Here is a 13,624-nt window from a genome sequence, read left to right as displayed (position 1 = left end):
ACATGCCGTTCATTTCTCTTGCTGTTTCCAGGAGCACAAATGGAAAATCGGCATTGATTCTGAAGAGGCACAGGTACGCAGGTTTATTTTTCCTAACTCTTAATATTTCCAAGAAGAATCACTTATAACTCCAGGATAAAGCATGACAAATACTATATTTATAGGTTCATACTTTTCAACGTTATTTGACACACTCTGCAAATACATCCACCCTTTTTTGGCCATTTCCAAGCCACATAATAAGTATGTCATAGTTTATTTTCTGCTGAAAATATCTATTTATGAAGAAAAAGGGACAGAAGATGCACGACAGTTCTCAAGTGCGTCAGTAATAAAACTGACGTAGCAAATCTCTGCACACTGTCTTTTCTCTCCATCAACTGAACGAATGCTGTAAATTTGCAATTTCTAATCAACAGAGGTTGGCAAGACAGCCCACAACAGGAGAGGAGAGGAGAGGAGGACAGTGTCTTTAGCTTTTTAATAACTTTTTTTTTTTAAAAAAAAGGAAGAAATCAGTAATTGTTTCAAATATATTTATATGAACTGGATATGGAAAAGCAGTGGTCAAGGTCCATGCCTTTTTGTGACATCTGCACTTGGCAGCAACATCTTACCTCAAGACTACTATGCATACAATCTCATTTTCAGGCAGGCTAAGCATATTTCCAATTCATGTACAGTTATAAGTATTTAGCATATTAGAAAATTATGCTTACCCAAAACAAGTTTGAAATTTTGCCTGTTCCAATTGGCACATTTCTGCCTTCTCCATTTATTTCATAACTTTTTCCTCAGAACTCACCAGCACAATTAACAGCTTATTTTTACGTCCAAGTTATGGTTACCAAAGCATTCAGAGAAATACGAACTTCAAATTATATTGGAAATAATCTCAACAATATCAAAATGCTGCAATACTTCTACCAAGAACTCTCAATTTCCTTTACGTTGATATATTACAAACAGAATTCTCACACAGCCGATACAAAGAGTTACAAACACTTTTTTATTTTCTGCTGTGGAGAAATAAGTGATAAAATATCCAAAATAACGTTTATTATGAATAAGAGGACTCTCAAAAATGAGCTCAGTCATTTATGCTAATTGTCACTCCTAGTCCTTGTCTGTTCATTACATACTGGTAGCCTGGTAAATATCCTCTTCCACAATTTCAACATTGAATCAAATTCCCTGTAATCAGGAGCACATGTTTTGGCAGAGATTTAACAAGATAAATGCACAGTGCTGTTATTGAGGCTATTCTGAAGTTTTATAAATTAATGCTTTCCTGATAGCTATAAAATGCAGAATATATATCCAGTAAGCACATGACTACATATCTGATCAGAGATGTGGCAATCACTTAAACCCCAAGTGTTTAATCATAGTGTTATAATGTGCTATATAGAGAACATAGGTTTATTTTTGGAAAGTGTTTTTTTTCAGGTGCACGGTGGCAGAAAATAGTTATTTGCTAGACACATGCTCTTATCAGTCATACTACAAGAGATCAAAAACTAGTAGGAATGCCATTGATGTATTCTCCCATAAGGAAAGATCTTAACAAGTGCTAAGATCAAAGTTTAATAGAAACGACAGAAGTTTTAGGTCACTTCTACAGGTAGCTTTTGCTCACTTTTCGTTTTAAAATTTCAAAAGACAAAGTTGAGCAAATATACAACCGCTCACCAGAGGAATTCTGTAGTATTCTGTGCTGTTCTGTAATTAAAGACAAACAACTCTGACCATGGATATTCTATGTCTATAATAAATAAGACATTTCTGCCTTTCCATGTCACATATCTCCAGTAACTTCCTAGTGTGAATAGATAACGAATAGCACATTCAGAAAAATAACTTGTACATTTTTCAAATAAATATACCAATAAACAAATTTTGCATACTGATGTCCAACATGACATATATGCATAACAATATATTGCAGAAATAAGTAAGCTCTCAAAGCTGTCTTTTGACAATCTAAAATTTCAAATCTTTTTAGAATCTTCCAATGATATTTTACTTCATTTCTTCTTCTTGTTAAAAGGCCCACCCTTTAATCAGAAGTTCTTTGTTTTCCATCAATGCTGAGTAATTGATGAAGTCTATTAAAACCCACTCTGTTAACAGCACAACTTATTTTCTAAAATGCCACACTAATGATGGAAATGATAAGGTGCAGAAGCACAATAAAGAACAAAATTTAGTACAAGTCACTGTAGTTAGGCCCTTATCCAAAGCCAACTGAGACCAATGTCTCACCCTCCACTCACTTAGGCAGGTTTTGGATAAAGCCCTGAACCTGCTATAAACTGGGAAGCTAGGTTTATTTCTTCCTATTAAGAAAACATGCCAAACGTCTATAATACACATGAATTCCACGTGCTTTCTTGGCATCTTTTTTTTAATAGTCAAGTACAGTCAAATTTTATCAAGAACTGTGAACTCTTGAGTAACAAAGTTTGATAGCAAGTTACCAGTAAATTAAAAGTAAACAGAATTCTTCCAAGATCTAAGCAAAAGAGTAAATACACCTTATATTTTAATGAAGTAGAATATTAAGTGACATTTAGTGATTTATATTGTGCAAAATATAAACTAAGATTTTCTAAATGATGAGTCATTTGGAAAAATCTCAGATCCAGGTTTACACTTCCAAGCAACATAGTCAATTGACTTCAAGATCATGTGCAACAGTATCAGAACAGAACTGGTGATGCAAGATGTTTCAGCTGATGGGTACCCAACTTGGAGTTGCTGCATAGGTTTCTTCTGTGGGATTTTGGTTTTTTTGAGACAAAGGCATTGTCACAGCCTCGATATTTGTTTCTGCCCTACAAAGCAAGCCTTTAACAATTGTTCCATCAAAGGAATCACAATAAATGCCATGTACTATGCACCTAAGTTCTCCACCTTCCCAGGCAGTGATAATCACAACTTCTCTCAAAGCTTTAGTATCTTACACAAACATATGCAAATGCAGTGTCTGCACTACCACATAGCACGTTATGCTACCCAACCATTCACAGTGAGACTGTAAAAGTGAAAACCTTAATAGAAGTGCAAGTTTTAAGATAACAGCTGGCAGAATGCTTTTATCTGTCAACCAAATTATTTCCCAGGTTTGCTCGTTACTTTGTTCTGCCCCATTAGCAAAAGTATGCTAATGAAGAAGGATTTAATTCAACAATTTCCTTGGAAAAGTAGAGATAGACATTGAAAACCTTCCAATATGTCAGCAGGTTGATAAACAGAGCAACATGAGAAACAAAAAGGAGAAACGAGAGCTCCTCCAGTCATCACAGAACTGCAGCAGCATTACAGTAACAGAGGTGTGGTGGGATAGAGTACTTCTAAGAATTTCTGTTTTAGCACACTGGTATCTGGGTTTGGGAGCATGTAGGCAGTTACAGTACAATGGAAGAACAAGTGAGAGACAGAAATGCAATAGGGAATTAGCAAAAATAATCACACTTGTCAACATGCTAGCCTTCCGGACGCACTCGTGCACCTAAATCTGACTGATTGTTCAACACTTTTGAATAAATTACTAACTCAGTACAACTTCAGTATTGCCAGCTTTTCTTTGCATTAGCTGAAGACTTATTTTTCATTATACCTGTATTTTTCAACTACCCACTAACAGTCCATATATAATTCAGAATTCTATAAAAATCATTGTTCAAAGTGAGAGGAATGTTAAAAATCCCCAGAAATCTTGTTCAAAGCTTAGTACACATGGCTGAAACACAGAAAAGAGGAAAAGTTTTCTAGCAGCATAATAATTATACTAATTATAAAAAATGCTCAAAATTATAATATTTTATAATCATAATAATTATAAAAATAATCCACAAAGAGAAATACAAGTAGATTGATAGAGCACATCAAAGAGCTGTTTAAGGCTAGCCCTGCCATTCTGCTTATAGAATGGCTATAATTGGTCTGAAGATGAAAATCCATGAATCAAAAAACAGCATCGGATTTCAATGCTTCAGCTACAAGGCAGGCTAGAGTGCAAACTCTAAATTTAGACCCAGCAGAAGCAAAACCCACTAGGAACATATCCAATGACACACAGTCAAGGCTTTCTGCACCATTCAAAATATTTTTGAGCTACTAAGTAATCCATATCTGTCTGTCAGTCAAGTAACATTTCTGGTCATTAATACTGCAGAACTGAAATAGAGTATTTACAACATGCATATTGAATAAGGCATTACTGGTCAGCATTGAATTGTTGTGCTCTGGTCAATGCAACCATTTTATTAACATGCTTTTACACTATTAAGAGCCACCAATCAAAATAACGCTATTTTGAGGATCGTTGTCATCCTTTGTATGAACATGTATGAAGCTACTGCTGATTTCCATTAATTGATCTCTAATAAACTTATACTGAGATAAAATATTAAAATGTTCCATTCCAGTCAGAAAGTGTATTATTGAATTTCTGTTAGAACTTGTTACTTACCTGATAAACATGGAATGCATTAGCAGCTTTTCCACGCAGAAAGACAGAGGGAATCCAAACGTTAATAAGAGCACGATTTGATCTGAGGAGATGAGAGATAAACTTAAAATAGATAATCATGTTTACATATTAAAATTGCAAAGTAGCAACCTCCAGGTATTTAGATAATGATCAAGGTCATCAGCGAAGCAACTTAACATTTCAAATGGAATATCAGAAAATTTGTAGTTCTGCCTGAGCCTGTTATACTTATTATATCTAGAAGCATTCCCTAAAATTTACATAACTGGGGAAAAAATGAAGCAAATCACCTTTTCTTTTCCCAGTGTAAATTTGACAGCATTTGATTATGCACATGAAACAACAACTATTTATTTCAACAAGTTCAACACTGTGGTCCACAAACTCAACAAAAAAAAAAAAAAGAGTTCATCAAATAACAGAAGAGCGCTGGACAGTTATGGAGAAGCAATTTCCACCCTCTCTCTTTGTGATTTACTTCCAAATTTTTGCAATAGAAAAACACCAGCTATATTTTCACACCATCATCCTCAAAATCTAGATTCCTTAGTTGGACTAATAAAAGCAAAGCTTCAAATCACACCACTCCAAAGTGATCTGTGGTGACCTACTTTTTTTTTTTAATAGTACTATTTGTATGCATTGAGATGAGAAAAATGAGAAGGACCATCATGTTATCAGTATCATCTAGAATCTGCCAAAACCAAAGCAACAGGAAACAGTAACTTTTTGGTGCTGTGCTAGAATCCTAGGTTCTAGAACACTGGAAAACCGAGTTTTCTTCAAGAAAACGTCCATGAATCTGAATGCCTTGCATACAACATTATTAAAAGCTATACTACAGCATGGACCATGCAGCTCTCCATGCTTTTTAACAATGGAACACCACATCTGAGAATTCATTTACTGGAAATAATATAGGGAAAGGAAATTATTCAATCTACTTGCTTCTTCTTCTTTCCCACAAAGACAACACGAAAGCAGAAATATGCATATTAGAAAACTTACATTTCGAAGTCTGACAAGCTCTGATCTTCAGATGTTTGACTCAAATCTCCAGGGACCTATATTTACAGAACAGAAACAATTCCCACACACTAGTTATTATGCTTTCTTAATGGAAAGCATATGATAAAAAAATTAAAATTTAAAATTCAAGTTATAAAAAGCCAAAAAAAATATTACTAAGAAACGATTAAAAAATTAAACTGTGTAACAGTAATATAAATGTGTCACCCTTGCAAGGTCTTCTGGTTAGAATTTGCTACAGTTTTGTGAAGAAACAAATCTGACTTTGTAAACTTTGTAAAAGGATATAATTTTGAAAGGTACAGAAATCCCAGAGCATCAATATTAGGGCTTTATAAACAAAGCATGCTAAAACAAAGTACCTTGTGTGTATGAAGAATTTATGGGAAAAGTTGAAGCACATAAAACCTAGTGAACACTTTCTTTTATACTGCACATTCTACTAAGAAGACACGTGATCATTTTATGTTAGCCGTGTTATCATAAAACATTAAATAGCTACAAAACTTCATAAAAAAGGCAATGACGAGCTAACACCTACAGAATTCCAAGAAGTAACAGTTTTAAGAAAATAAGATTGAAAGAACATTTGGAAATGAACCAACAAAAGCTTTTTTTTTTCTTAACCTTTACTTTAAAGCCAGTTAAACATAAAAGGATCTGTTCTCACCATTAACTACTTTAAAGCACAAACCACAACTATGAAAAATTAGTGTGCTTTGCTGAAGAACAGCTGAAAGTTGTCAACTTCTAGGTAAGGTATCTACATTAGTCAATTATCAGTTCAATACATCTCTGTAATATGTTGTCTGCATATTACCGTTTTTCAGAATATCTGCCGAAGAAACATAAATATGCATTATTGTTTATTGTAAAGCAATATAAAAATTCAAAGGGGACTAAGGAAAATCCCCTTCCCAAAGGTTTTGACAGACCAGCTCAACTCCCACCAATACTCAAGGCAAAACTGAATTTTGCTGTCCCAAGTTTCAAGAGATATGGCTCAGCAAAAACTGAGTCATTCCTACCAGAGAAGAGAAAAGAATAAAAACTGTGCACAGCTGAGACAGCTCCAGAGCGTATATATGGAGGCACAAGTCCTGAACAGGTCTGCTGCCCTCTTTTTGAGGAACGAGGCAGTGATTATGCTGGCAAGATCCAGTATCTCCCCTCTCTCAAGTCCTAGCACCAGCTGTTACCTGCTCGCACTCCAGTCCATCCTCAAGCAGCAGCACACTGGTTGGCTTTCCAGGGCTTTTATACAGAGCTGACATTTTTCTATCTCACCTACAACCTGTACCCTATCTTTGCCTATATCTGAAATGGAAATCCTATCCACAGATATATGCAGTTATTTTCATTAACTTCAGTAAGAGTTTTGCATAAAGACCTCAAAAACAGCGTGGTCTTTGGAAATGAGAAAGAATGACATTAATAAGTTCCAGTGCTTGCACATCTACTTTGAAGCAGATTGTTACTTATGCTGAGATTGTAATTGATGTGTTGTTCATTGTAACACAAAGTACAGCGATGGAGACATATTGCATTAACGTATTTCCTCATTCCCTGCAAGCACATACTTTTTGCATTAATATTATACTCCATGTTTTTCAACTCCTACAGAAGTTCTGAAACCCCATAACTAAAAATTTGGAAAGATCATTGTGGATATTTCATATATCAATTACAGCCATTAAAATTGATTATTAGCATTAAAATGAAAGAAGTCAGTGAAGAATTATGGAAGCTATTTTTATGAGAATCTGTAAATTATATACTATTTTAATAATAAAAAGTTAAGAATTTGGCTGATCATTTCAAACAAGTCAACGGGAGATCAAATATTCATATCCCACTGAATTTCTGACAGTTGCACACTTGACCAACTTTTAAAGTTCTAATTAAAGTTTAAGTAACAGATAGACTACCAGCACAGTTATGCTTAATAATATGCAATTAAAATGTATTAAATTCTTAGGATAATGCAAAAAGTCTTTCAAAAGCCTGTATTCAATGCACAGTTCTATTTTGGATAGTAGCAACTAATGAAGACTAGCATTTCACTAATCCAGTATCGCTTCTGTGGTAATTAAATAGAGTTGTCAGAATCATAAAACCTGATGATTTGTTAAAGCTACTTAAGTTTCAGGTTTCATAAATAGACACATATTTCAGGAGTACAATACCTACTACAACAGTATTTCAATGATTAGGCTAGGTTCTAATCTCATACAATAAAATTTGTAAAAATATCTGACTAATTACCTGAAACGTGCTTGCTGATATATTTATATCACTACACTATAAGCTGACTGCGCCTAATAATTCTTTAAAAGAAATACTTAAATGGAAGAGAGAGTAGTGGCTTATACCACGGCTGCAAAAATTCCAAGGGATTTCTGCCTTTGGCACAAACTCATCCTACAGATCAATTTAGGTAGTGTATTACAAATGTCATTTTTAAGAGTAGACCAAGCAAGTGGATGCCCACCTCTCAAGCATACTTCATGCAGGCAAGTATATACAACACTTCTCCCAAAATTCTCTCCATCCCCAGCAATTTTCAGGTCAGGGGACTTCTTGAGCAAGACATAGGTTAGCATATTTGGTAACCCCTAATGGATATTTCTTCTAAGTATTTGTCTAGTCTTTGTTAAAGAGCTCCACAGCTCTGCTGCTGTAGAAGACTGCCATGGAAAACGACTTCCTGCTTGTTTTGAACCTGCTTTTAACTGGGAGATGCCACACAGAGCTGATCTCCACCTTTCGCACACCATTTTGCAGTTCTCTACCATACTCTTCCCAAAGGAGATTCTTTTTCAAACTGAGGAAAGGCTGCCCAACCAGTCACATACAGAACACCACTCCACGCTTTTGATTATCCCTGTTGCTTTTTCCTGAACACTGTCTAATTTTACTATATCCTTTTAAAGATGAAGGGACTGCACAACATTCATAAGTAAAATAAAGCGGGAATTAATACAGGAACAAAGTAATTATACACAGTTAATGTCTATTAATAGGATATCTGGATACATAAGTAAAAACAAAATCTCTGAACAGGGACATACGGTCTAAAATCTCTGAGTAAGAAAGTACAGTCATAATACATGTGTGATTTATCATTTGTCATTTCTTGACACAATAATGAGATTGTTTGCACCTAAAAGGATGAAAATTATAGGTGAAATCCTGCTTCACTTGTGCACACGGAACTCTTATCAACCGCTTGACATAACTGTTATGATAAAATATGCATGATATAATAACCATGAATGTTTCCAGTATGAACAAAAAACTAAGGTGCAATACTGTGCAATCATATGAACAAAACCCATCAAAATACACCTTCCTGCTAAGACGGACAACTATTAGGAACTTTCTTTACTTTTGTTTCCCCTCTGTACATCTCCACATTTCAACCAAATCTTTTAACACAAAAAGCCAAAGAGAAGCAGTATCTGGTAGAAAACAAAAACTTTGATTTCTGGGGACTTGGGGGTGAGGGGAGGAGATAGTTGTTTTTTTGTTTTGGTTTGGTTTGTTTTTTTTTTTTAATTTTCTCAAATAACCAGCTCATGAACACAAGCTACTATTTAGTATTTAGCTCAGGCTGCAAAAATAGGGATAAAACTAAAGGCGGAGAAAGAAGGCAGGTATAATAACCAGAAGAATTAGAACAACAGAAATAAGTCTTCATGGCCCTTTTAAAACTGACTGAGCATAACACCGAAAATTTCAGTGCCTCTAGGCACATTATAAAGTGTTTCTAGAACAGCGATGCTGACCTCTGTAGATTTATGGATATGGGTAACTTCTCATTTAGAAACCTACCAATTATTTTTTTTATTATTTCAACCTTCCAAAGTAAAAAGCTCAGCAAAAACAAACAAACTTAAAAGCATCTGAGCACTGCAGACATTTTTATTGTCTGAATAATTTCAATACTACTATATAAATTAAATACTGCTAAAGAGAATGAAACAACACCAAAAATACCAAGTAAGGTATTCTTGACAGATGGTTTATTAGCTGTTACTTCTTATAAGGTAGTGCAGATTTTATTTGAACACAAGTAATGGTTTTGAGAACAGTATTTCTCAATGTAATAAACAAACACTTACCGGCCCTCTCAAATCAATTAGTTCTTGTCTCATCTGGGACACAAGAGCTTCTTTAGCCATCAGAGCACGGTGCAGCCTCTCATTAAACTCAATCAATTCCCCATGCATTTCAGCCACCTGAAAAACATAGCCCAGAGATAACTGTTCTAAATTGAAAAAATACACTATATAATAATTTCTTACATGCATACCAACTTATATTTATTTCACAGCATTCTCCAAGTAGCACATAGTGCTGCTAATACAGCATTTTAAACAGAACATTAGTAACATAAAATAATTTTCAGTCATGCCTTGAAACATTTGTTTTGTTATTAAACTCAACACGAAAACATTACAACTTTAGATCTATATCTTATTTTACCCAATCAGAGGAGATCCCATGGTAACTGATTCTAATAAAACACCTCTTAACTTGTTCTCAGTTTAATTTTTGATGAGCAAAGAACTTGACAGGTACAAATCAATTAGAATATTTTGAATTGGGAATAATGTAAAATGCACAAACGAAATTCAACTTTGTCAATAATTCATGAGTAACATTCTGTAACTCTTACGTGGATTTAGAAGTCCACTCATCCCAGGCAAATCTGTGAGGGGTCAAAGGAGCATAAATAAACCAGCTTTGCTGTGACGCACGTCCTTGTGCATACGTAAAACATGGTGGCCTCAAGAATGGCCACTTTATACACAGTCTTGCTGTGTCTGTGCTCTCCATTTTTGATTAAAATGGTTAAAAAAGCACCAACTGAGGTAGTATGTATATGAAAGCAAACAGGGCTGGACGAATGATGTGCAAGAAAAGTACAACAATTTGCACAGCAAACTATGTTTAAGTTGATTTCTTGCTAAGAGATCTGAAAAACAATAAAACTCAAATCAAGGTTAAAGACAATACCGAGTTCTTGAATTTTTCTTACACACTAGCATAAACCAATGGGGTGCAGAACTCCAAAAGGTCAAGGGATCCAGAATAGCAAAGATCTATATTGCAGCAGTATCTGTTATCTTCAAAAGAGGGTGATGAGGAAACTATCTGGAACAGGGAAAGACATCTGTGTTCAGGAAGGTTTTGAGCTATTCCTTTCAGAACCTAGACTACAAAGTTGAATGAAAGTTTTAATTCTGATAGATGACCCATCAATACCTAATATACCTGGCAAGGGAGTTGTCTTGAACTGATAATGGCGCCTGTAGCCTTATAGCAAAGAAATTTGAGCCAAAAGGTATCTGTAGAACTACTTTGAGGGGAAAAGAAAGATTCCATTCAGAAAATCCTGTTGTTAGACCTTTCCATGTGCAGTCTCCCTATATTCTCTAACAAAAGGGAATACTGATGTGGGCCATGATCATAGGTGCAGTGCCAGAAAAGCAGTCCTACAGCAGAACAAGAAAAGCTACACATAACAGGAGAGGTTAGATGAAAACATAATCAGTGACTGGTTGACCTCAGTAGTGGGCATAGCACACTACCATAACAATACAGTTAAACATTCTATTTTTCAGGTTACAGCAACTCCTGAAACATCTCATACAGCCATCCAAAGCTGAGAGAATATAGAGGCAACGGGGTAACATTATTAGGAGCAGAGCTGAATAAGATGAGCCTCAATCTGCTACTTCAGCAATAGCACGGGGACTTGGGATTTTGCCAAATCTCTCAAAAGTTCATAGTTTTCCTTCTGGAGGCAGTTCACTCTGCTTCAGGCTTGCCTTTCCTTGAATTACTATTCTGCGTTCTCCCTCTTGCCCAGGAAATTTCCCCAAGATAAAGCAGTTTAATTCAATTTCTTTAATTTACTGCTTGCTTTTTACTTCAGTGCCTTGTTCCAGACAATCTGCATCCTTCACATGATAAAGAAACAGTGAAACAGCTTCAAGTTGACAAGCAATGAGATGACATCACTGATCAAATAACAAAAATGTACTAAGAATTATGCCAGAACCTCAAGTATTCTTCTGGAATTTATTTCTATATTAGAGAGAGTCCTTCAAATCCAGTAACAACTTGTACAACTGGCTCTTTAAACCACAATTTATTTTAAGATAATAACAAGGTTATACCATTTCAGTTACATTTTATGTCGTCACATCTTCCTTTATTCATTCCACACTGAACCCTAATCAACAATTTTCCCTACTGGGACTTCATTCATCTTCATAATTGTTTCTCTCCGTGACAATGTTTAATGCAGAAAATTAACGTACAAATTGGCTACGTTTCCCTTGGTCACAGGATCATTCAGATTTGGTCCTGGTCATACCAGAAAGCACGCTTAAAGAGCCCATATCCTTATCTCAAAGAAGCGAGCTTAATGCACAAAGCGTTTAGAAGACTTCACACTACTAGAACTCCAAAGATGTGTTGTCAAAAGAAAACCTAAATCTGCTCCTGCTCTCTAACAGCACTGCATCTATTGAGTCCAGCTATACCAGATTTAAGGACCGTCTCCAGAGAAATTACAGAGGCAAATCGCACTTTAATGTTCCACAGCAAAGGACTGAGCTGTTAACTTAAAACACTCTAGGTATGTTTCACTAAGCATATGAATAATATAATCACCCTTAGAAGTAGAAGCTTTTAGAGCACAGAAATTGCCTTTTAAGAACTTGCACCAAAACAACATTTATTTCTTTTTTAAGAGTCTTTTAATGGAACTCAGATTTTTTTTTTTTTAAATGCAACTTGCAGCTAAAATTCATTAAAATATCTGCAAGAACCACATTTGAATCAGTGGATTTGTGTCGAGTATTGGTAATTTTCCCCAGCCATCACTAAAAACAACAACAAAAAAACTTTTATTCAAATATGGTTTCAAAACAATATATTTCTGAAGAAAATCTAGACAAAATGGGAAGTGGTTTCACTTTCCTCCCAGTAGAAGTCAGGGTCTATATTTTCCATGAGAAAATGACTTTTATCAAAAACGAACAATCTTCATCACTTTTCCTCCCAAGAAAAATAAAACCAAGTTCTTCAAAAAAACAGCATGTATCTTACTGAATATGAATAATTAACTTTTTCTACAAATGAAAAATAGTAAAATTCAAAACAGCTGCTAGCAGATAGTAGTCAATGCACACATGCATTCAAAAACATTCCCTGTTCGATAGTGTGGTAGCACTTCTAAGACTGTAGCAGTCTTCCACACTACTTGTGTGTAGCATTGAATTTTACCACTACTTTGTCCCACTCTGCTAGGATTAAAAGAAATTACTTGAGAAAAATTAACATCACACAAATTAGAAATCACACACCACACAATAATACATAAAGTCATAATAACCTGGTAGGAATTGTATCATTATCATTGGGTCAGAATCAAAAAAATTAAAATAAAAGTTTCTTCCAGGTCCAGCCTGAGGGATAATTCAGTCACAAACACTGAAGTCAGCATTCAAAGAAACACTTCAGTGTTGCGCTGAACTGCACTACAACCCAGGCAGAATTCTCTAGAACTCAGACAAATATATCTATATAGCTGTAAAATGCCTAGTCATTGCTTCCTTTTTAATTACTTCATTTCCACCTTGTATTCTTGACATTTGCATTCTTGGCAAGCAAGTTATTTCATTCAAGACAGACTGAAAGATCCATTTAAGAATAGGGTGGAATTTTTTTTTTTGTTATTTATTGTTGTTTGTTCACTAAAGCCACGTAAGTTAATCACAAGTCACGGTTCACCTGAAACAACAAGAAGAAAATAAACCACAACTTTCAATTCAAGATACATTGGGAACTGTGCACATGCAAAATGAACTACACATTAATGCTTGCAATATTTCAGTGTTTGTCAACTGTAGGCAGTACCTATAATATTTACCAGGACTAATTCTGACAAAAAGGAGCACTAACAAACACATCAAGCAGGAAAACAACATTGGCAAGACCTACGCATGCAAAGGGAAAAAGAAAGTAACCACAAAAAGTAAAATCATACACATAGGAAAATGAGTTTGGTAAGTGTTAATG

General features: G+C 35.0%; 1 protein-coding gene across 5 annotated transcripts in view; it reads right to left on the bottom strand.

Moving 5' to 3' along the window:
* Positions 1-13,624, bottom strand: part of SNX29 (sorting nexin 29) — a 151,960-nt gene that overhangs the window by 78,700 nt on the left and 59,636 nt on the right. For all 5 annotated transcript variants that reach the window (XR_010825052.1, XM_048064052.2, XM_048064039.2 and 2 more), the window contains exons 16-18: positions 9,652-9,768; positions 5,507-5,562; positions 4,478-4,559 (exon numbers count right to left, since the gene is read on the bottom strand). Coding sequence is in view for 4 of the 5 variants with exons in the window: in XM_048064052.2 (XP_047920009.2) it covers positions 4,478-4,559; positions 5,507-5,562; positions 9,652-9,768 (255 nt within the window). In the remaining variant the exon portion in view is untranslated. The remainder of the gene's footprint in view (positions 1-4,477; positions 4,560-5,506; positions 5,563-9,651; positions 9,769-13,624) is intronic.

Source organism: Anser cygnoides, chromosome 15 (assembly GCF_040182565.1).
Source record: "Anser cygnoides isolate HZ-2024a breed goose chromosome 15, Taihu_goose_T2T_genome, whole genome shotgun sequence".
Classification (NCBI taxonomy): Eukaryota; Metazoa; Chordata; class Aves; order Anseriformes; family Anatidae; genus Anser; species Anser cygnoides.
This window is presented reverse-complemented; position numbering and strand designations above follow the sequence as displayed.